The following is a 25,377-nucleotide window of genomic DNA, read 5'->3' on the forward strand; positions in this document are numbered from 1 at the left end:
TGGCTCCAGAGCAGAGGGGCTCCAGCCCTGCAGCAGCTCCGGGCCCCTCTGGGCTCTCTCAGCAGCTCCAGCTTCTCCTGAATTTGGGATTTGGGATCTGGGCTCTCTCAGCAGCTCCAGCTTCTCCTGAATTTGGGATTTGGGATTTGGGATCTGGGGCAGCTCTGCAGGTGGGGGCTCACCTGAGCATAATAATGCCCAAACCAGGTAAAATCAGAGGTCCAGGTTGCAACCAAAGCATCCAGGTTGCACCAAGCAATGCCTAAGGGAACACCCTTTTCCTAATACCCAACTCTTGGTGTAGCATAAGTCATGTTACAAAGCTCCCCCAAAAAATAAAGAATTAATTTAAGAAGTAATTGTTCTATAATTTGAATGTCACTCTTTCCCCCAAGGCTTACACCATGCCTGTTTAACTCAGACACATATCTWTACTTCAGTATTTGTCTGGTGTGTCAAAATTTTAATTAAAAGATTTTATGATGATGTAAGGAARAAATTGTGACTTTTTCCCAGCCAAGAGGCTGAGCATGGCTTTCCAAGTCAGCAGCCATTAACATCCAGACACCCCAGAACCTGCCTTTCCCCCACTCCCAATGATGGCCTTTCTGAGATTTCACATAATGAGCCTCAGTAGCCTTTCAAGCCAACCCTTGTTTTCCAGATGACAYGATTAATAGGACTGCCTGGGAATATTTTAAATCACTTAGGACTGAAGAGGATTTTAAAGGCAAAACGTTTGACAGGCTCACAAAGAACTCACATTAAACAGCCTGYCCTGGAATACACCGCTGGCCTTTAATATTTAAATAATTGCAAACTGTGAGAACATGCACAACTTTCATTTGCATTGAGTTTGATTTTTTTTCCATAACAAAGAATCATGGAGTGGTTTGGGTGGAAGGGACCTTAAAGACCATCTTGTTCCAGCCCCTGCCACATTTCACCTTCCACTAGACCAGGCTGCTCTAAGACCTGTCCAACCTGGCCCTGAACCCTTCAAATAAAGTGAAATAAAGTGAATAAACCCTTCCCTACCAGGAGTTTTTTAAATTCAAACATGTTGAATAATGGACAATCGAAAATGAAGAGTGTGTTGCTGATGGAGAAAAACCTCCTGAGGAAGTCAGGAAAGCCTTGTCAGGCAGCAGCGCAGGTTCTCACCSAGAAGAAAAACAGCTATTCAGGTTAGCAGGTTAATTGACTAATATAACCTGTGCCGTGTTTCCTGACAAGAAAAGCCTGGACATTTTATTCCTACCATAAAACAGCCACCAGGCTCCCTATAACCATCCTGCTTCCATCCATCTCAGCAACTGCCCCTTGCAGAGACTTTCACGAGCACAGGGCTCCAGGAGCTTTGGGCATGGGGCTCTGATATTTTCAGCCATGAAATAATGGTGATTTTTCCAGAAGAAAGCCACACATTCAGGATTTTATTTGCTCCTTATGAAGAATGGCTTTAAAAACAAGCTTATCGAAACAGTGATCAAGAACTGAAAATTAGCTTCGGTATTTAGATGAGCAATTGGTCTCAATTTTTTTGTTTTTGAAGAAAAAAAACACACCAGGAAGAAAAACAGTAGGAACTCAAGGAGAACAGTAGTGAAGTACTGCACAGATTGCCCAGAGCAGAGGAGCTGCCCCTGATCCCTGGGAATGTCCCAGGCCAGGCTGGACATTGGGGACAGTGGGAGGGGTCCCTGCCATGGATGGGGTGGCACTGGATGAGTCTTGAAATCCCTCCCAACCCAAACCATCCTGTGGTTCTACATTCTCAAAGCTACTTTTGCTCCAGTAGGAGTCATATTGCCAAACTGGCCAGCTCCTACAGGTGCTCAGGCCCCATGGAACCATGGAATGGTGAGACTGGAAGAGACCACAAGGACCATCTAATTCCAACCCCCTGCCATGGGCAGGGACAGCTTCCACTATCCCAAATTGCTCCCAGCCACGTCCAGCCCAGCTTGGAACACTGCCAGGGATCCAGGGGCAGCCCCAGGGGCTCTGGGCACCCTGTGCCAGGGCCTTACACCCTCCCAGCCAGGAATTCCTGCCCAAAATCCCATCCATCCCTGCCCTCTGGCAGTGTGACCCCATTCCCTGGGTCCTGTCCCTGCAGCCCTTGGCCCCAGTCCCTCTCCAGCTCTCCTGGAGCCCCAAAAGCGGCCCCAAAAGGGGCTCTGAGCTCTCCCTGTGTCCTTCCCTTCTCCAGGGGAACATTCCCAGCTCTCCCAGCCTGATCCAGAGGAGCATCACTGAACATTACTTGGAGGTTACAAACAGATCTCACTGTAGGAACATTTGCTTTATGTCATCATCACTTGTGACCTTGGGGGCAAGGGGAGAAGACAATGGAGTTACCTTCCAAAATAAAAACTGACATCAGCAAAAAATTAACATACAAGCCACAAATATTCCATGAACATGAGCCACAATGGCTCAGAACTAAGTGATTTAAAGCATTTAACTACAATTACACTAACTACCATGTAAGTCAACAAACAAACCATTTTCTCTGATGCTTTCAACATCACTGAAAATTAAGTTTTCAAGCCCCTAGAGCAGTGCACATATTAATGTCAGCTAATTAGTTTTGTCACTGACTTTGCAGGTTATTTTGAAAGAGAGAGGAGGAGAGAATTAATGTTCAAATGCTCCTCAACAGACATTTCCACACTTCAAAACCATAATGAACCAGAAAGCAAAGCTGTTGGGAAGATGCCTCATGCTGAAATGACAGGAGATATTTCATTCAGGGCTGATTAAGATAAGTAAGTTATTCATCATAATCATGCCCAGTAAGAGGGCACAGAAATCCTGACCTTTAATAAGGAGAATAAGAACATTTCTTTTTAAAAACCAGAAGGATCTAGTCCAGACAGACTAAAGTATACACCAATACCTGATAATTACACAATAACACCCTTTTTTTATAAAAAGTCACAGCTTTGACTGAGTAGAGCACTTGCAGCACCACTCCTTCTCTCTCTGACTCTTCCAAATAACTACATGAGATGCCTATACAGCTGACACCTACCACCAAAAAGACACAAAACACACCTTGGAGTCTGAAACGGGAACAGCTTCAATGTACCTGCAGTTGTGGGCTTTTTAAAAACCAGGCTGAGCTATCCTAGAGCTGGACTCCATAGAATTATGGAATGSTTTGTGCTGGAAGGGACCTAAAGGCCCATCCAATTCCACCCTCTGCCAAAGGCTCAGTCCAAGGGTTGGTATCACAAGGATGACACTCGAGCTTTGCCTGATTTGATACTCCAGCTCCATGTTTGCTCAAGTTCCCACCAGCTCYTTTTTGGGAATATAAAAGCAACCCAATAGCCTAGCACAAGCCCACTGCAAACGGTGTGACACGAGCTCGTTTGTGTGCCCAGGCCATGTCTGTGGCTGCCAGCCCGAGCTGATGGGTCCCAGACAGAGATTAAAGCMCCAAGGGCTCAGCTGGGACTGCCCATCTGCAAAGTCCCCCCAAACGAGCTCCACTGGGCACAGAAGTGACAGCAGCATGTTCAAACAAGAACAGACCATCAATGCCCCCCTAAGCGGGAATCTCCTGTCAACACCAGTATTTTGGGATGGTTTTCCTCTTCAGGGCATCTCCTATTTCTGCTACAATTTCCTTCAGTTGGTGACCAAAGCCACACGGATCGCTGCAGTGCACACACAGTATTTGCACTTTGGAAAAAGCCTCCTGGCACTATGAGCTGGTTCCCATTCATGGATTTTAAATTTAGGTAGAACGGAAAGTTACAATTATTTGATCTGACCTCGTGCCTAATGCGAGTCACTGAACTGCACCATGTGATTGACCTAGAAAAGGTCCTTCCAAGAGCACTCTGATTCTGGGCTATGTTTCTAAAATTATAAAGCATTGGCATTGCCACTCTCGCCATTAAAAGAAGAGAAAAACAGTTTTTGACTTCTTTATCCCCAGTTGCAGACATTGGGTGTTACAGGCTGAATTGGTTTGGAAAGGACCTAAAGTTCATCTACCTCCAACCCCCTGCTCTGGGCAGGGACACGCTGTTTAAGCTTTTGGCTGATCCTTTAGAAAATCCTCATCCCATTGTGAATCTTCCATTCCTTTCTGCAGCTACTGATTTGCACCATCAAACCTCAGTATGTTCTTCCTTGGAGAAAATGAGGATTTTGTGAGGCTTTAAACTCTTGCTTCTCTTCCATTTAACAAACGAATCTTGCAGTGTTGTTCTTCACCATCTACAGCACCCAAAACATTGCTGAGAGCAATGTGGACACAGTACTCCAATAACTGGTTACACCTAAGAGTAACACTATGCTCTTATTTTACTCCTCATAAAGGCAGAAATGGAAATTTACACACAGGTGTTAAAAGACCATGGCCACCATCACTTCAGCCTATTGTCCTGGGAAGAGCAATTCTGGGAAATAACCTACCTTAACTACACCAAAAACGATACTCAGGCTTATGTTTCCCATTGTAAYGAGAGAAGTTAGCTCATATGTGACTTGGCCTCCTCAGTCACTTGCTGACTGTGATTTCTCACTCTTCCAATTTTTGTTTTCTCTACAAAGCACCCCTAATCAAAGCTTAACATTTTCTTTTTGCTGACAGACACCAAATATCAGTGCTTTGGAACAAGAAGGTACACATGGCAAATGACTGCTGGGAGCTTGGAGAACACACCAGTAAACCCTCCAAAGCACTGGGACTGCCMAAACCTAGAGACGTGTTGTCAGACCTTTCAATACTTAATATAAGATTTGTACCAAACCCTTTGGAGCAGATCCTGGTCCAAAATACCACTGGAGACTCTAAATAGTGAGCTTGAAAACATTCCAAATCTAAAGCTTTTTCTTTGACCAAGGATGCCCTAAATCACAGTTTAAGAGAGATTAATGAAATACTGACAGGTGAGAGCAGGAAGTGGAAAGAAATGAAGGCAGGGCAATAAGTAATACACAGCACACATCCACTGGAGCATCTTTGCTGTGCAAACCCCAGAAATCTGTGTGCCTACGTGGTATTCCATGTGCACGGATGTTACAGTGGAGGATGCCAGTGGAAATAGAAGCACTACTGAGTTTTGAATACACTTGGGAGCAACAAAGGTTTCAGCAGCAAGGTCAAGAAGGAGAAGGATAATTCCTGCAGCAAATCAATACACAAATGCCATCCTGAATAAATTGGGTGACTTGCAGAGTAAAAACATTCAGTCTTAGATAGTCCTGGCACGAAAGGAGGCAAAATATAGATCACTTTATGTTAAGGGTGAAATGGAGCTCTAGACACCCAAACTCAGTTATCGCTGTAGGGCTTGATATTGATAGTCCCACCACATCCCAAAGGGCACAGGGAGTGATCCAGCTGACCCTCACACCTCGGGTCAGGCACACTGTCTGTGCTGGAGGGAGCTACTCCTTGCTCCAAGTGAAGGAAATAAAGCAGACTGAGGGTGAAGAGAAGATTCAGATGCAAAAACAGAAGAACAGGACAGAAAATTTCCAACAGCAAATGAGTGTATTAAAATTCTAACATCATGCTCATACTTGGTGCATTATTCTCTATTACCACTTTGATTCCTTCTAACATGTGTTTTTCTGTACACGAGACAGAAAGGGCTCCCATCCCTATTTCCTAATGTCATTTACCTCATTCTAAGCCTCCTATAAAAGCTGCCTTTCTGTTTCTATTTTCCCTTTTTAAGATGACTCAAGATACTCAAACATAGGGCTCAATGGCAAGGGAATAAACACACAGGTTACAATCCCATCTCCTACGAGCCTGATATGACATAAACCATTCCCATTTTTACTTCAGGTCAAATTTTACCCTCTGCAAGGCCTGAACTTTTTTTGCTCTGTGTTCCAAACTCATTTTCCTAGAGCTACATAGTGGCTACACTTTGTTTGCACACCCGAAAGACCCTTGAGCCAGGAGGCTGAGGAGCAGTGATACGGACATGTGCCAGCAGCTGGGCAGAGAAGTTTAGCTGAAATACAGAAAAGGAAAGAAGTCAGGACAATCTTGTATTATTTTACAAGATCTGATGGAGATTTTGGATTTGTAGCACGCTGCCTCCTCCACAAGGAGCAAAGCAAACTTGTTTCAGCCAAATGATGCTGCTCCGTTCCATTAACCAGCCACACCAAGAACAGTGTACGCCTTCTCCCACCACATCTTCCAAATCCTGGCTGAGTAAGTTTGACTACTAAACCTGCCAGCACACTCTCTTTTCTGCCCTACACATATCTGAGAATAAGCCCCAGTGATCAGCTTTTCACTCTGCACTGTGATAAGAAGCAATGCTTCTGCTGGAGGCAGAGTGATGGATGGGAATCACCACAGCGTATCTTATTTCATATCTTACTTCTGGGTTACGATTAAACAAGCACGGAGTTACTCTACACAACCCGTGGCAGGCAGGTGACTGTAACTTGGCTAGTGCTAAATAACAGCCCAAAGCAGAGGAAGATCTTCCTTCAAGCTGCAGCATTTCATAGAATCGTGGAAYGGTTTGGGCTGGAAGGGACCTTGAAGATCTTTTAGTTCACAAGAAGGGACACGTTCCACGAGACCAGGGTGCTCCAAGCCCCATCAAACCTTGGACACTTCTAGGAATGGGGCACTGATCATGATTTTTAACTACTCAAGAGACCTTTTCTTGGATTTTTGAAGAATCACTACAAAACCCCACCACTTTCAAGCCATAAAATCATCTTAGATAACAAATTCTTGGGTGGACTTTTGTTTCTGGACACAGTCTTTATCAATACATGTGATTATGACACAACAAAGATTTAAAATTTCTTCAAGATTTACAAGTATTTTTATCAGAAGGTGAATGGAAGAGCAGAGATCAATGAATTACAAGATAGAGTCACTAGATTAAAGGAAGGAGCAAGATAAACAACAGCAAAAGACAGGAATGTGCCTGGAAAGCAGCACCCTGCTGAACTGCYTGTCAAACAGCCACACATGTAGATTGAATTTAGACTGGAGCACACCGACATGATGCCAGAACTTCAGCTTTCTTTTCCTTAAAACATGCATCAGGCTGTAACTTAATTTATAGAGACATTTCTCACTAGGTTGCTGCTCAAATATTTTAACTGAGCTCCAAAGCACAGTATTTACTTCTCAGTCTATGTTCTTTATACATTCCTAGATAACATTTAACCCCAGGAGCCACAGGGAATGTTATGCTGACTCCAGCTTAGTTTCTTGCCAAGAAAGCAAGCAAGAAAAAAACAGCTGCCCTAGTAAAAAAATTATCTACCTTCAGAGAATACAGAAAACCTCAAAGACTTCAATTATTTCCAAGATTAAGGGTTATCTGTTTGAAAAGCAATGATTATATTCTGCAGCAAGTTCACCAGTAAGGGCAGAAACATCTGAAGCAGAAAGAGGAAGAAGAGGAGAAGAGTTATCAGACATCATTCTGCTTTATTACCAGAGAGGAGCCCCTCATCTGGAATAAATTCAAATTATTCACACCACTGCACTGCAAAGTACAACCAGCCACAGATTTTTGAAGATATGCAGGAAACAGGAACTTGCAAAGAATCCCAACACTGTAAAAATTAATCCCCCAAATCCTCTTGATCCACCACTGTGTGGAAACAAACCTCTTTTGAACAGAACAGTGACAAGGCTGGGTGTCTTCAGCTGCCAAGAGCTTTATCCCAGCAGGACAGCTGGGAGGAAAACCAATGGGAATTCAGATTTCACCTGAAAATCCCAAAGCAGGGGAGATACACACCTCAGATTCCTTTGGGAACCTGGCCTCAGGTAATGACATAGAGATAATTATACACAGACAGAGCACACAGTCTCACTCAAATAATGTTGGGCTTCTCTCACTTTGCCCAGAAATAAACAGATTAACACAAGACAAAGCTCCTAAAAATAATTCCAGGTGCAGTGCAGCCCAACCTCTGATATCTGTACACTATACAGGACTCTCCTTTCATGCTTTCAGCACTTGGCACACCAAGAAAAAACAGTGAATGCGTGTGGCAAATGCTGCTYGTGGCACACAGGACTGCTCTACAAACACAACTCATGTATGCCATGTATTTGCACTGAAAAATGAGGACTAAGGACACATTCTGTGTGCCACAACAATTGGCCACCTCACCCTGGTAACCCTGAGTGCTTTGGGTGGAACAGGAGATCAGGCTCCATTGAGAAGCAAGAAAAGAAGGTAGTGAAAAAAAAAACCAGGGATAAACAAGGAGGAATCAGATTTTGGGGGTGTTAAGCACAAAATTATTTACATGATGCAAACACAGAAAGTTGTGAAACTGGTTTGGACCATGGGTTGGTGGAGAGSAAAAAACCTTTGGCTTTAAAATTTCCTTTTTAAAGTAGTAAACTACTTTTCCAAATCCTGGGTGGCTTCCCCACCTTTCTCTTATACTCCTAATGTCCCAGAGGAGAAAAAAAAACAACCACCCATATCTGAATAAGGTTTAATTTGAAAATGGGTATTGGACTTCTTTTTTTAAACATATTAAAGCAACAGCTAAAGTTTCTATTTTCTGTTTCCTATTTTGAAACAGATGTAAGAATCTCCTGATTTATGTGGTTTTGTATGTAAGCTATCTAGAAATAGAAGTTCTGGGAATTCAGAATATTCATCCCTGTTTTTTTGGTGCTTTACAGAAACTGCAGCATCAGGATACAAAAATAACACAATTTGTCACTGAAATGGTAATCAAAAATACACTAAAGGCCTAAACAGCAGCATTAACTCGATTAGCTTGGCCTTCAATTAAAGGTGAATATGATGTATATGTGAGTAAGTGTAGAGCAAACAACTATAAAGAAGCAATCTAAGGAGCAACACTGGATCCTCCTCACCTCTCTCCGTCGGGATGCCCAGCAACTTTGTTTAATCTTCCAAACCACAGCTGCCACTAGGAGCAATGACAGAAAACAACTGGAAAGAAAAGGAAAAAAAATAGAGAATTATATCTTATTGCCATTGTTCGTAACACACTGGTAGCTGAAAAACTCTAGGAAATGAAAAATTAATTTAAAAGTTCATATAATAATTAGAGATACATTGATGAAAGATAATGCAGCATAGTTCAGTGCTCATGATACCCAGTGAGGAATGACACAGTTATTTTCAGGGAAAACTGTTGATCCAAATCTCCCTATCTGACTTCTTTATATGACATTCCCCTATTTTTCCAATCACAACAGTAAGGCTGACAGATTTAATCAGGTTGRAAAAGCCAGTATTGCCTATCTCTAATGATATTTTAAGCAGGAGGACAACCCCCCAAAAGAAAAGCCTTTAAAGAAGCAGAGAAAATAGATTATTATTTCTTTTCCCAAAATTGCAAAAATAAGATACAGTGCAGAGTAGTTGAATTCTTTTAAACAGGCTGTTGCACAACTACAGACATTTCTTGATTTCCCCAAATCTGTATTAGTTTTCTTCAGTCAAAAGAGGGGGAAAAAAGGATGAATGGATTTATCAATTTCTAGGGAAATTCAAGGAAGCAGATATTACAAAAAGCAGTTATAGTAATAATAATGAAAGCCAACTGTATTGACAGTTCTGATCTTATCACACTGCATACATAAAGAGCAACTTCAAGGCACAAAAGCTAAGATTAAAATCAGAACCCCAACGGAAGCTTCTTTCCTCAAGGACTGCACTGATGAGCTGCAGAAAACATCTCCAAATCTCTTCCCACGTTCCAGCATGTATTGAAAGACAGTTTAAAGGAAAGTTCCCATTGAAAGGAAGATTAACCAGAATTGATCACGGATTTGCCCAAGTGCAGCATTCACAGCAAGCACTGGGCTCTGGATGCTCCAACAGGGATTTCTCTTGAACAGAGGCTTTGCCAAGGACTGGGAAGATGCTCTCACTCACCACAACTCTGACAGCCGTGGCACGGGCAGGCTCTGCTCCCAGGGAACAGCGTGACAGCAAACAACAGCCTCATGGGTATTTGGGAAAATCTCTTCATGGAAAGGGCTGTCCTGGCCTGGCACAGCTGCCCAGGGCAGTTTTGGAGTTCCCATCCCTGGAGGGATTTCAAAGCCCTGTGGATGTGACTCTTGGGGACACGGGGCAGTGGTGGCCTTGGCAATGCTGGGGGAGTGCTGGAACTCAATGATCTCAGAGGGCTTTTACAACCTAAATGATTCTGAGATACTATGACTTGGAAATACGTGTAATTCAAAACCAGGATAGAAAGCAGGAACTATTCCCTGAGAAATGCCACAGAAGAGGAGACTGTTCTTGCTGCCGTAACACCACCCACAGAATCCATCCTATGAAAATTCCCTGGATCGTGCACAGAACACTCAAGGGCAGCCAGTCAGTGAAGGGACTGCATTTCCCAGGCTTAGATATGCACAGAAATGTGCTTCACTGTCATAAAGCACATGATCTTGAAAAACTGGCACATGCTTGGTCGTGGCCCAGGGTGCCCAGAGCAGCTGTGGATCCCTGGATCAGGGTCCAGGCCAGGCTGGACCTTGGGCTGGGATCACCCTGGACAGTGGGAGGGGTCCCTGAACATGGAACTGATGGGCTTTCAGGTCTCTTCCAACCCAAACCACGCCATGAATCCATGATTTTAGATGCTGTTTATGTGCAACATAAGATGCTGCCACGGCTTATCCATGTTTATCTCCTCACTACACCGTTATYTGGGGAAACAAGCTGGGAGTCCAAAGGGCAGAGGAAAAATGGCACCAATGGCAAAAACACCATTAATGTCAAGCACCTCTGTTAAATGAGGAGAATCAGCCGTTTGAGAGGAGTTTCTCCAGGAGGAGTTTCTCAGGAGGTCAGGGATACAGATGAACTTGCACTGAGCCAGCCACAGACAGAGAGTCCACGAGGTCTCCACCTTCACACAATCCACACGCTGCACTCACGTTAGGCAACATTATCACACTGTACTAACAGCCAGCTCCCAAAACACACACCCAACTGAAGATACACATCAAATCAATGCTAGGATGGCCCCTTTTTAGGAAAAACGTGACCTCAGCAATTTGAAAACTGTTGGACCTCTTATTCTGGGTTGGTTTCATACAATCCCAGAATCATTTGTGTTGGAAAGGGCCTCTAAGATCAGCGAGTCCAACCCTTACACACTGCACTGCTAAAGCCACCCTAAACCACGTCCCCAGGGGCCACATTTCCAGTGGCTCTGTAAATATGTCTCCCTACATATTATTTATTCCCTCAGAGAAGAAGGCTGGCGTGGAAAACTAAGATTACCTTTATTACCAAGTCCCCTTTCCCAAATGAAACACTGCACACGTCTGTACGTCCCAGAGTCTTTTCATGGGTTTCTCTTTCCTGCCCATTTCTGGCACCACAAGAAAGCCAAGACTTTCTTGAGAAAACACAGAGAGAGGCATTACCAATTAAAGATCAATAAAAATATCTCCTAAAATGTTCACCACAGTACCCATGTATTTCAGAGGAAGAGCACCATATATCTTTGTACTGTCACAAGGAGGCAGCAAATACCCACAAAAGTTATAAAATCACTAAGGAACTATATTTCCCCCCTTGAACTAGCAYTCCTTGGAAGCACTCAGGGAGAAATAAAAGGCAGAGCTTGCTGCAGTCCATCACCTGCTGGAAGAGCCCAGGGGTAGAGCAAAGTCAACATCTATTGTTGCATTTACTCAGCCTAAACCATCCTGAAATAAGTTAGAAGACCTGATGTGCGCATCAGTAGCTTTAAATAAGTTTTTTTTYCCCTACTTTCTCTGGGAAAGCAATGAGGGACCAGCAGATGTGGGACCAGCAGCAAGAAACAGCTGCATGCAGGGAGAGATGTGCTGGGAAATGATTTGGAGTGAGAGCAGAGTCCTGGTTAAACGCTGTGCTCTGCCCTGCTTTCTTCTCAACAGCCTCAGGCACATCTCTGCCATGAAAATCCAAATGGCTGGAGAAGCTATTTGTCTTTTACAAAGGTTTTAAAAATTAAACTTTACTACAGGATTTGCTTCGTTCTCTAGAGCAAAGTAGAGCTTCCATTGGCCCACACAGTTGTAAAAATCTATGCTTACACAGCATAAATATTGCAATGCAGGGCAGAGATACATTTAAACTTTATGGACAATATTCTATTTGGCAAATAGCTTTATTAATTCGTTCTTAATTATTCATTAGACTATTTAAGTACACTAAATGAGCACTGTGGCTATAAATAATCTCAGCTGGCCTCAACACGTGCATGAAACCTTAACTGATCAGCATTCAGTGCTTGTTTACCATAAGGTATTCCCCACTGACACAAAAATCTGAACTTAAACACACTATCTGGTTCTATTCTGAACTTCAATCTCCTTTTCACCACAGAGAGAATATTCTTTCCACTCCCAGTATCCTTAAAGCTTTTCAACCAAGTCCATTTTCATTTTTAAATGTCTGGAAAACTCCATCAGTACTTTACTATAATGCATTTTTAGGAGGGGAGAAGAAAATCCATCTGGTGTATTAGGGCCCAATTATTAAACTCTCGTGAAATGTTTATCCACATCAGAATTGCTACTAAAAAATGGCAGCTTTAAACACCAAAATGTGAGCAGCCTCTCTGCTAATGTGCTTTAATATATACAGGTCACTTAATAATTTCAGAAAGCACTGCCATGATTACTAGAAACACAGCCCAAATTATACTGATGAATTGGAAGCTATTTAAGTGCCATATACAAGTAAATTTTAATATGCAGGAGAGTTACAGGATACATTTTAAAGTACTGGATGCATTAAACCTTGAAATAATTGGAACAAGTACATAACATGCCTGTGGTTTGAATGGCTGGGCTTTGCCCAAGAGCTGCCTGCAAGGCCCATGGAGATTGCTGAGCTCATCTTTCTGCCAGGATGGCACAAGGCTCAGCAAACCACAGCTCCCCTCAGTTGTGGCTTTGCCCAAYGGGGACGGGGAAGGGTCTGCAGCACAGGGGCCGTGGGTTAAACCCTGGTGGAAATCAAACACCACCAACCCCCTGCTCTCCCACCTGGTGGAATGGGGAGGGGAATCAAAAGGAAAATTTGTGAGTTGAGAGAACAATTTAATAATAGAAAAGAAAGTAAAATACAGTAACAATGGCTAATAATAATGATGATATGAAAAAGAGAAAGAAAAAGCCCAACCAATTAACCGATGCACAATTGAATTGATCAGCACCTGCCAAGCGATGGCAGCCCCCCTTCCCAGATCAGACCCTTCCAGGTGACTCCCCAGGTATACACAGGGCATGATGTACTGGGCTGAGGAATATCCATTTGGACAGCTGGGGTCACCTGTCCCACCTAGGACACCTCCCAGTTTGAGTAACTTCTCACTAGCAGAGCAAGAGAAACAAAAAAAAAAAAAACCCCCACAAACTTCCGAGAAACACAACTTAGCAAAATGCAAAGCATCCATGTATTATCAACGTTATTCTCATTCTGAACCCAAAACAAAACACTACAACAGCTCCTGAGAATAAATTAACTCTATCCCAGCCAGAACCAGGACAAGAAGTCTGATCAGGAGGGGCTGAGGGAGCTGGAAAGGGGCTCAGCCTGGAGCAAAGGGGATCATTTGGGACCTTGTGGCTCTGCACAACTCCTGACAGGAGGGGACAGCGGGGGGATTTGGGATCTGATCCCAGGAACAGGGACAGGAGGAGAGGGAACGGCCTCAGGCTGGGCTGGGCAGGGTTATGTTGGATATTAAGGAAAATTTCTTCTTGGAAAGGGCTGTCCAGCCTGGCACAGCTGCCCAGGCAGGGGTGGAGTCCCCATCCTCGCTCAGACTTCAGCGTTTGTTTGGCTGAATTTATCATAGTCAAGGCCTTCCCTAAAATCTTTGTGGCAGGGCAATTACTTATTAGGAAAATGAACAGGGAAGCAGTTGGTTCCTTCATTCATGTCCTCCTTTGAGTCTCTCAGTGCTGCTACACCAGGAAAAGGAAAGGCAGCGGTGACAACACAATCTCTGCTTCCAACTCCGGTCCTGCTGTTTCTTGTGATTCCACATCCTTATTCCATTCAAATCCATCTTAATGCTCCTTATTAATCACTACAGAAGTGGGCAATAGGCAAAAGGTGCACAGAAGACAGAGAGAAACAGAGAAGGGGAAGGGGAAGAGGGAAGAAAAAAAGAAGGGAAGAGACAGAAAAAGGGAAAAGGAAAAAGGGGGAGGATTATTGGGCAATAATATGTGCTCACAAGGCCACTAATATTTTCACATCTTATGTACATAAAGGTACACTGGTGATAAATACCTGTGATAGGTAGGTGTGCTGGCAGACAGATTTTTTGGAAGTTAAGGACGCACAGATGTAAATAAAAAATGTTCACTAGAAATTGCCAAAATAGCTCAAACTATGTGCTGAAAGACAACTGCATCATCTGTAAATTAAAGAGCTGTGTTATGAAAAGCAGAGAGAAGGAAAGAGAAAGCCCAGTTTACTTGCAGTGCATTAGCTTTGCAAAGGTTAACAATGGTTGGAATATAATTTCTCCTCTGGCTCTGATTATAATGCAATATTAACGATCTCAGAACTTCACTGTTGTACCCTTTATCCACTGACATTTTCTTAGCTTAAAATAAAACATTCATGTGGTACAAATTAAGGGTAACACACAGCCTGCTGCCTGGCTTGGTGCTGAACTCTGAATCCAGAAGGAGTTYCGAAGAGTCCGACAGCACCTCAAAATGTGAGGCACAACCCTCTGAGCACAAGAGCAACTCCCAAGTGAAATGGAAGCCAATCCATGTCCTGCCCCGCACTGTCTGGTGGTGTTTGAATGCACCACCAGGTTCCTGTCCTGCCACACCAATGTGCTTCTCACAGGCAGTGCCTGGGCTAGCAGAGATCAGCAGTGCTGCAGTTGGGCAATCCAGCTTGTCTGCTGCAAGGACTGCCTCCACCTAATGCATCTCCAATGCCAGCAACGAAACCCCAAGTTCCCCATTTCCCTCTCAGGCTCTCCACGCAGCTCAAGGCACAGCTGATGCCTGCAGGGGCACAGCAGAAGGGCACAGTTAGGCTGGGCTTACAAACAAGGGGAGGAAGTTTACACAGAATATGGAAATGTGCCACAGTATCTCCAGTTCAGAACGTTCTCCCAAATTCATGGGATCACAGAAGGGTTTGGGTTGGGAGGGATCTTTAAAATCCCCTCGTTCCAACCTCTCTGCCATGGGCAGGGGCACTTTCCACCATCCCAGGCTGTCCCAGCCCCATCCAGCCCAGCCTTGGGCACTGCAGGGATCAGGGGCAGCCCCTCTGCTCTGGGCAACTCCTGCACCTCCTGCAGAAGGGCAAAATGAGGCAACACGCTTAAATGCACAAACAGAAAGTCACTTTAAACATCTGTTTTCCAGAACAACATCTTTTTATGTCTTCATTACACCTAAGAAATTGATACATATCCCAATTTTTGAGTTTGGTGTTAGTGTTACCAACTGTTTTAAGGTTTTCACAAAGCCTCTGTCTTGCTCTATTTTAGGGAGCAAATTCTCAGCCAACTCTTGCTCATTAACAGCACAGGGGGCTCTCAGATATTAGTTATTTATGGTCTGCCTTGGATCCAACTGTAATTATGAAATGCGCCCTAGAGCATTCAAAATGCAAACGTTTCAATAGTTTCCCCTACACCCAGTGAGATGAATCACACCGTTCTAATCCACTGGTTAATTAGAGAGTTATACTGACTGTCAAATAAAACACTTGGAGGGGAGCTTAGGAGTAGAGAAAGAAACAAAGAACTTCTAATGCATTATAAATGCTTAATTGGAAAACACCAAGAAACTGTCTTCTCCTAAATCCACACATTCTTATTCCTCTGGCTTGTTAGGTTGTTTAATAATATTGCAACATTACTTCTCAAGGAGATCCGTGTAAGAACAGTAATGGAGGAAAATCACTGGTAACTCTTCAACCTGCAACTTTCCCACATGTATGTTCAGCTGCATGTGAGACACATAACACACTTATCTTCTGCTTTACCCTGGGACTGAAACAAGGGAAGGATTTGGGTTGGAAGGATCCTTGAAGCACATCTGGTTTCCCACTCTGCCATGGGCAGGGACACCTCCACTGCTCCAAGCCCCGTCCAAGCTGGCCTTGGACTCTTCCAGGGATGGGACAGCCACAGCTTCTCTGGGATTCTCTTCAAACAATTCATCTGCAACAATCTCTCATCCTGAGGTGCTTAAGCCCTCGTATGCAGATATATCTGCAAAGTCCTGATGGACAGTTTTTTAATGCAGATTTACCTTACAGAATTAGAAAAGAATGAAGGAACTAACTGCTTTCCTATTCATTTTCCTAATTAGTAATTACCCTGCCACAAAGATTTTTAGGGAAGACCTTGACTATGATTAATTCAGCAAAACAAACGCTTAAGTCTGAGCCAGGAGTAACCACTTACTCCGTTCCAACTGCAGGAAAGTGGTAGTTCAAACCTATTGTTTCCCAGGGACCAYACTAAAGCAGATTCTACTCTCTAAAAGCTCTCAAAAAATTGCTATAAACCACTTGTCTGACGGATCCATCTGGACCTTCTTGCTTTAATTAAATTTAGCATGAAATCTAAAGCAAGATATTCCCACTGCTCATTTTATACCAGACATAATATTGCCTACTTTAGAACGTGTTGTAAAACCTGGAAYAGTGTTTACTCCATGCACATCCCTCCTGAAGGGCTTCTTATCGATCAAGTATGGGCTTATACTCCTGGAGTATTTCCAGTCCCTGAAATAGAGGCCGACACACAGGAGTTTGTAGAAAGGTCCTGCAGTGCTTTGGGAAGTGTTTCACCGCTTTGGAAGGGCTGTATTTTTTGAAGGATGGAAGAGGAAACAAGTCCAGAAGTGGCTTCTGTTGTTTCCCACTCACTTTACACTAAAAAATGAACTTGAAGCGATGTACGAAAACCAGGAGTATTTGGCTTCTATTGTATTGGAACATATGTTTGTCTTTAACATGACATAACTTCAGAGTCCAGCTTAAAATCAAAAGGTGGTATCTGAAAAGTACGAAATTACTCCAGACTTAACTCTTTGCAAAATAACTTCCCTAATTTTGAGTGGTGTCTGATGAGGTGTGAAAATCTCAGTAAGTCACACATTATCKGTATGATGTGGGAAGTCAATGTTTTCTATACCATCTCAAAAAGAATTTCTCCTTTTCAAAAAGTCTCTCCCAGCCCTATCCTCCCTTTTCCTGAATGCACAGGACAAGATGCATTGGCAAAGATGGGCAGACAATTAATTTTCTTAACATAATTCCTAATTAAACATTTTAAACAGAAGATTTCTGTTTTCTAGGCTGTGCTGTAAGCAGGATGTTTAAGCTAAAAAAACCAAACCAAAAAGAACCCAAACACTAAAGCTCAAAACCCAAAGCAGTAATAGTTAGCTGTCTTAAATGAAAAGTACCTGAAAAATGTCACAAAGAACTGCACCAGGTCCATAAAGTTGCTGTGCTGTGAGAATGCAATCTGCAAAAGAAAAGCAAATGCTTTCTGTTACTTACTGGAAAGAAAATTCATATTTCAGGGTATTTTAAAAGGATTAAAAATGACAATGGAAAGCATCTTTACTCAGAACATTTCATATTTTTGAACACAGTTTTTGAAAAAGACGAACAACATTCTGAGGGAAAAGAAAATCAATTATAACTCCAGGTTGTATTGAAAACATATATCCAAAAAATGATGCTGAACAAGTAACTCTCTCTCCCAGCCATGTTCCAAGGAATATTGTTCAGGGCACACTGAAGAAAACACTACTTCAAAAACTTAGAACAGAGGTTTCACAGAGCTGCAAACAATCTTTAATTAAAAGTGAAAATCTTTAATTATTGTTTACACAGAACCTCAAATCCAATATTTAAATTTCAAACAATATCCAGACAAGAGAATCTCCTTGAAAAAGGAACTTACACCAAGAGCTGCAAAGAGGCATGAAACACAGAAGATGACAGATACTGTGAAAAGAGCTGTGGCATTCATCTCAGCTCACTCCCCTGCAACCCAGTGGCAGAGAGAAGGAAAAAACAACGGAATATTTGGGACAAAAACCAGAGGGAAGAGGCGAACAGGAAACTGGGAGGTGGTTAGAGGCAAAAGGGAAGATTAGGGAGCCTGGGTAAAAATAACCAAGTTGAGGGGAGGCGAGCCAAGAGAAAAGCAACTTGTGCAATATTAGGAATCAGAAGTTCTTTCCAGGTACCTCCTATTTCCTCTGCCTATCAATCTCTCAGCACCACTGCAGGGTATTAACTCTTCTGTGAAGTAACAGAATTTATTTCAGAATTGAAGTGAAATCTGCACTGACAAGAGCTTTTCAAGGATATTAAACCAATTTGTGGCATCAATTGATTGTTTTTTTCCTTAATAAACAGTACTAGTGGTAACATTAGCATAAACATAAATCCCTCCTCCCTGCAATAGCCACAGCCCAAAATTCATGAATGCGTGTTAAGTGAGTCATTGCTTGGATTTCTGTTACTCTGGAACACTTTCTATTATCATAATTGTTTTAAATACCCATTTTCACTTGGTACAGAAGCTGCCCCAAATATTTTTCTTATAAATATGTTGAAAATTTTTGATGCTGAAAGTTCCTTTGCAGAGCACAACCCCTGTGCAGCTGGAAAGTGAATTCCAAACCTGCACACCAGATGCTGCAACCTCAATAATCCTGCCTACAAAAGACATGAAAACACAGAGTTTCTTGTTAATTTTTGCTTCTGAAGTGTTTCACAATAGTTTTCTGATTATAAAAAGACAGCAAGCAAAATTTCACTTTTTGTGTAAAATATCAATGACTCATTACTAAGGTGGAATAATATTTGCATAAATGGATATTCTGGAACAAACATAATATTCTGGAATGTCTTTAAGGCAAAGATAATCCTTACTAAAATATCACAACCCAAAACACAAACATATAACATGGCCAGAATAAAAGTAATAACTTTTCTTGTTATTTTTGAGAATATCCCTGATGCTGAGTAACTGTAAGAGGTGCCTTTGAAAACAAAGCCCTTGTTACATATCAACAATCCTTTGGTAGACGAGGAAAACCAAAAGCACAAAGGAATCAACAGGCCAGTCCTTTGTGGATGAGCATCAGGATCAGTTTCTGTGATGGAAACAAAAACTRGCTCCCATTAGAAGAAATAAGGATTTAATTTTAAAGTAAGAGAGATTCTATGAAAGATTAATGAGACTGTTACCACAGACAGGCTTCTCATTCCTTGATAACAATAGCAGGAAACAAAACAAAAACAAAGACAAACCAAACAAATTTAAAAAGGAAATTTTAGGTTTATTTCAGCCTTACAAAGTGGTGGCTCTTGTCTCTACCTGCTGGAGCTCTTCTCATGTAAAAGCCCAACTGAGGCCCTGTACCTCACATATGGATTAAAATAACCAGGGTGTTTCTACAATTTACTCCTCCAGCTGAAAGTACTTTGTGCCATCAAACCTGACCAATCTGTGTCACAGGCAATTTGGTCTCATAATTGTTAATGGTTTGCTTACTTAGAGCTTAATTTCCYCTAATATAATCTGTTCCCAGGACTTAATTAATTCAGTTACATTGAAAGTTTGGTTGGAAATAGCTGTTGAAAGTAGGCTGTTCATTCTGGATCCACAAAAATATGGCACCAATTTCTTAGCAGTCTGGATTTTTAATTAAGTTTAACTGACGGTAGAAGATTCATTTATACACTCGCAAAAAACTAATTTTGTACCAAAGGATGAAGCAGTTTAACTGCAGGAAAGCTCCATGCAGCTTGTGCTGGGACCTGGAAAGCCTCCTCCAGGTCCAGGGCAGAACCTGAGCTCAGCTGCACAATCAAATCACAGTCAGAAGTGTTCAGGTTYAGGATCTGAGCCCATCGAGTCCAACTGCTCCCCAGCACTGCCACACTGAGCAAATCCCCAAGTTCCACATGCACAGGGCTCTGAAATCCCTCCAGGGGCAGCACTGGACGGGGATTGCAGCACAGCCTTTCTGGGAGGACTCTTTCCCTGCTCTCCAGCTGAAAGCTCCAATGGGCACAGCTGAGTGACCTTGAGCCACTGCAGAGCAGCACTGCCAGCCCTTTGCCATCCCTGACTCTTCCCGAGCCAAACACGTCATCAGGGATGTTTTATACCATGTTCTTAGGAAAAACACCCTACCCCCAGGCAGCTATCATCAGATACTTAATGATGTTAATTCCAGAGCATCTTATAAAGCTTGTGTTTATCCCATCTGAAAAGGTACCTTACAGAGTACAACCACCTATCCTGCTTTTTCCATTGGCACATCATTTGAACTCTCCAAAAAAATCCACCTGCTTTCCAGAGGACCAGAAATAGCTGGCTGTATGGACTGACAAAAATTTATAATGAGGAGCTTTACATTTTTTTTATCATTTGATTAGCATAAAAATATGAAGCCAAGAAGAAAATTTGGCTTCCTCAAAGTAGCCAACATTTAAAAATTGCATTGGTTTGGAGATCAGTGCACACACATTTCAAATGATTCAATGGCAAATGACTTGGCCACAAAATAATATAAGCAAAGGCAAAGTATATTTGAACCCACCTAACATTTCAGTAATAGTTGATATTTCAAACTCAAAATATCGCTGGAGCTAAACTACAGCCTGTGACTGAGAGAAATTTTGAAAAATTAGGACAACTTCATACCAGGGCTTTGTTTGCAGAGTTTCTTCTTCAAGAAAAAAGAAAACACAGAATAATTTTATACAAAAGTAGGTCAACTAAGACCTAAGTTCACCTTAAACCTGTGCATGCAACAATACCTAAAATTATTTAAACCTCTATTCTTGTGATCCACAAGTGCTTTGAACACATGGAAAACAACTTGAGTTTCACATACCACTAAGAAAAATTAGTCCCCAATGAAATAAAGAATTATGTAGAATTTTTTTGCTAAATCCAGTAGTACCAAATTTGAGTAACTCCTCTCATTTAACTGCAATAAACAGATGCACGAGTAATTCATCACAGCATAACTCTTTCCACTTGTGCTGGAAGTTACTGATATTTCAGAGGAAGACAAACTGTTCACCACAATAGGATTAGGACAAATCCCTCTCCAGATTCAAATTATTTCCAATATTGTAAATAATATTAGCACCCCTAACCTAAAATTAACTGAAGAACTGCTAATGAGGAAATTGGAGTTGTTGGAGAAGGTTCTGGGAAGACTTTCCAGTGCCTAAAGAGGCTCCAAGAGAGGTGGAAAGGGACTGGGGCCAAGGGCTGCAGGGACAGGACCCGGGGAATGGCTCCCAGKGCCAGAGGGCAGGGATGGATGGGATTTTGGGCAGGAATTGTTCCCTGTGGGGTGTKRGGCCCTGGCACAGGGTGCCCAGAGCAGCTGTGGATCCCTTTGAGTGCYCAAGGCCAGGCTGGACATTGGGGCTGGATCCATGGGACAGTGGGAGTGTCCCTGCCATCGATGGGGTGGCACTGGGTGGGATTTAAGGTCATTTCCCACCCAAACTATTCTGGGATTCCATGAATATACCAAAGAATATTGCAAGTATGGCAATTTCATGCCGTAATTTGATATCTTTTGTATCTCTAAACACTTAAGAAAACATGGACAACCACAGAAAATAGTGTCTCTATAAATTTTTAGATTTTTTAACCTTGGTAACAACTCAGGATTATTGACTCAGTATATTTCTATCTTTCTTCAGAGCTACACAAAGTGACTAAATTCATTCCAGTGGTGCCTTCCTTTCCATCCATTTCTTATTAGGGATGAGAAAAAGAGAAATTAAAAATTGTGTTTTGCACAGGACATGCTCCTAGAATACAACTGCGTAAAAAAGAAAAATAAAAATCTAATTAACTTCTGAAACCAGAGGGGTCCAACAGAGAAGGCACAATGTGTAACTGGCTCCTGGAGCTCAAAGCTTGCTGTGAATTCAGAAGGTATCAAAAGGTCCTACTGCTACTTCCATTAACCTTACCTAGCAGGTGGGAGAATGCTACAGCACTCGTGTTTTGAAAGTCTACAGGACCACACAGAAATTTAGAGATTCTTGGGCTGCTTTTTATTTCAATTCAGCCCCAACCCCAAAGTCAATAAACAAATAGCAGCAGGGAAAAGTGGAAGGCTGGGAGCTCCACAGGCTTCCAGCATGAGAAAGCCATGAGCCAAATAAGCCACAGGTGACATTCATGCACATCTTCCTCCGTTTCTTCCCAAAATTCTACTGTCTTGTCTCTTTTTTCCTATGGTTAGAGGSAAGGATTCGATCTGACCTTGGAGAACACACACAATGCCAACAGGACGCCAYGGCCTGAATGCTGAGTGCCTTCACCAAAGGACCTGCGGTAAAACMAAGGGGCTGAAGTGTTCTTGAGTGATGCCAAAGTCATCAAAACGTTCATTTTGTCTCTAGGATGATGCTGGGGCAAAGCTTCCCTTCTGCTCAAGCGCATCACCATTGCCAGTTCTCCTTGAAACACAAGGTGCTCTAATGAAACCCACGGCCAAAATCCACATTGATCCTGGTGCTCTCCACTCCACAGGAGCAGCGAGCCCACACTAAGAGCCCTGGAGCTGAGGTTTTAGGGAAGAATGAGCCAACACAGCCATCCAGCTCTACCACCTGACCGTGGAATCAGCTCTCCCACATGCTGCTGCTTCCTGTGTCCTGTGAACATCTTCAGAGAGCAATGCAAGCTGTTGAGGCAGCAGAGAGCTAATGACTGGAATGAAGGGCAAAAAGCCCTTCAAAAACACCCTTCAGAAGCTGGGATTTTGGAGCTGATCCTGCTCACTTAGGGATGGGCAAACACAGCAGCAACCTGAGATGAGCCTTTTTCAGGCAGGTGGCTCTCAGGTCATCTCAAACATGTCAGTTCCAAGGAACACCTTCCAGAAGGAACCGTTTGCTCATCTCTGCAGTTGATTTATTTGGGATTCAGATTCAGATTAAGACATCCAAATCCAGGATATCAGGGGTATTCCTATCAGCCCTTTACACTCAATGGAAACCTCATCTGTGATTCAGCTGACCAATGCAGGTGCCTACAAAATGATTACCTGACCAGTGCCATAACAGAACTGTAAACACTGGGGCACACAAAGATATCTATTTATAGAGGCTGAAATTTAGATAGTTTAAATTTCCCTGGAGCACGCTTGCCTTGGTTCCATGGATGCACAGAAAGCTCCATTCGTTACCTAAAGAGGGGTAAAAGCTGTTGCAGCTGCCCTGGGACATCTCACCTGGCTTCCAGCTGCTGCTCCAGAATCACAGAACGGGCTGGCTTGGAAGGGACCTTAAAGATCATCTCATTCCACTAAACCAGGGAGCTCCAAGCCCCATCCAACAGCTTTGGGGTGAACCCATACCCCAATCACATTATGGGAGCAGAGRAGGACATTCTCTTTCAGAGGCACCACAGATCTGTATTTTAAATGAATGGCAAGCTGCATCCAAATTTGAAGGTTAGGAAGAAAATTCAACCTGATCCACAGGGAGAGATTCTCTAGACAGGAAGTTAAACCTCAGGTTTCAGAGAAGGAAGGGTCTTAAAAGGACTTAATTGCAACTTAAAAAAACTGACACACAAGTTGAAGTGGAGCACAATTGGGATGTCCCAGAGAGTTTGTAATTCACCAGATGCTGTCAGTGTGATCAGCAGAAGCACTGGAAGGGGCTCCAAGGTCTCCATGGACCTTCTCTTCTCCAGGCTGAACAGCCCCAGCTCCCCCAGACCAGAGGGGCTCCAGCACTCAGAGCACCTCTGTGGCCTTCTCTGGATCAACTCCTCATCTACTCAACWGTTCACCATCAAATCCATCTTCCTCCAAATCAGAGAGATCCTGGTGCAGCTGAAGAGGTTCCCGTGCTCATATTTGCATTCCACAACAAGCAAAAATAAAATCTTCTCTCAAATTTGATTTTCACACCTACTACTCCGAGTTGCTCTGCTCCTGTGTGAAGGATGAAAGAGATTAATGGCTTACACCTCASCCGCTGCAATATTAACTGAGCCATTGAGCTTTATGGCACAAACACTTGCTACTGTGCAAATATAAAACCTGGTTCACTTCTGAACTTATTCTGAGATGAAAATCCATTCATATTCCAATACTGTGCTACCTTCCTGTAGTAGTCACAAATTGTCACTTCTCAGCTAATTGGCTGCAGTCAGCAGTTGGCTCAGAAATGCCAATTATATGTGTTTTGTCTCCCTATGTGAACTCTCTGATGTTGTGCAGAGTGAAAACAGGCATGACTGCCTCTAAATTAAAAATAGCACTTAAGATGTGGTCGCAGTTTTCACGGCATACCAGAAATTATCACAAAAATCTGACAAATGAGAAGTATTTGTTCAATAAACAGCCAGGGGTTGGATTGTGATGCTCATCTAAATTTGAAGTGCACTAGGAAAATAAAATTCTGAAAAGTCCCATCATTGAAACAGCAAACTCAGCTCAGACCCTGCACACCTCCTCGTGACAGTAACATGTCCCAAGAAAGCTGAGGCAGGGCCAGAAAAAACACAGTTCTTCTGAATCCTCAGTGGATTCTCCTGAATTCTTCGGAATTGTCTGAACTTCTCAGTTCTCACTTCAGGCCACTCATAACAAGAAAGACTTTGAAAGGTTGGAGGGAGTCCAGGGCAGGGAACGGAGCTGGGAAGGGTCTGCAGAATCCTGAGGGAGCTGGAAAGGGGCTCAGCCTGGAGAAAAAGGGATCAGGGGGGACCTTGTGGCTCTGCACAACTCCTGACAGGAGGGGACAACCGGGGGGGGGTCGGGCTGTGCTCCAGGGAACAGGGACAGGAGGAGAGGGAACGGCCTCAGGATGGGCTGGGGAGGGACAGGGGGACATTGGGGAAAAATAGGGAAAGGGCTGTCCAGCCTGGCACAGCTGCCCAGAGCAGGGATGGAATCCTCATCCCTGGAGAGAGTTCAGAGCTCTGTGGATGTGGCACTTGGGCACACGGGGCAGTGGTGGATGTGGCAGTGCCAGGGGAATGGTTGGACTCCATGGTCTTAAATTGTTTTCCTGTGACTGCAATAATTGTTCTGGAGAAAAGGAAGCACTGAGGTAATTGAAAGAAGTGGTTAAAAATAAACACCCTAAACCTTGAGACTGAAAGCAAGTCACCAGCAGGAAAACACTCCAATGTGCTGAGTTCCAGGTCCTCAAGCACCTCCCTCCAGTCCCAGCTGCTGCGGTGTGGATGCATCTGGGAAGGATCCCATTGCATTTGGGAAGGATGCCATTGCATTTGGGAAGGATGCCATTGCATTTGGGACGGATCCCATTGCATGTGGGAAGGATCCCATTGCATGTGGGAAGGATCCCATTGCAT

At 43.1% G+C, this 25,377-nt stretch overlaps 1 protein-coding gene across 2 annotated transcripts in view; it reads right to left on the minus strand.

Annotated features, from left to right (window-relative positions):
- The window catches only part of ATRN (attractin), a 128,514-nt gene that overhangs the window by 18,748 nt on the left and 84,389 nt on the right, over positions 1 to 25,377 (minus strand). For both annotated transcript variants that reach the window (XM_057385316.1, XM_057385315.1), the window contains 2 exons: positions 17,441 to 17,502; positions 8,867 to 8,945 (listed from right to left, as the gene is read on the minus strand). In XM_057385316.1, coding sequence (XP_057241299.1) covers positions 8,867 to 8,945; positions 17,441 to 17,502 — 141 coding nt within the window. The remainder of the gene's footprint in view (positions 1 to 8,866; positions 8,946 to 17,440; positions 17,503 to 25,377) is intronic.

The sequence above is a fragment of the Malurus melanocephalus genome, unplaced genomic scaffold, assembly GCF_030028575.1.
Source record: "Malurus melanocephalus ecotype Western Australia unplaced genomic scaffold, MMel_1.1 scaffold_809, whole genome shotgun sequence".
NCBI lineage: Eukaryota > Metazoa > Chordata > Aves > Passeriformes > Maluridae > Malurus > Malurus melanocephalus.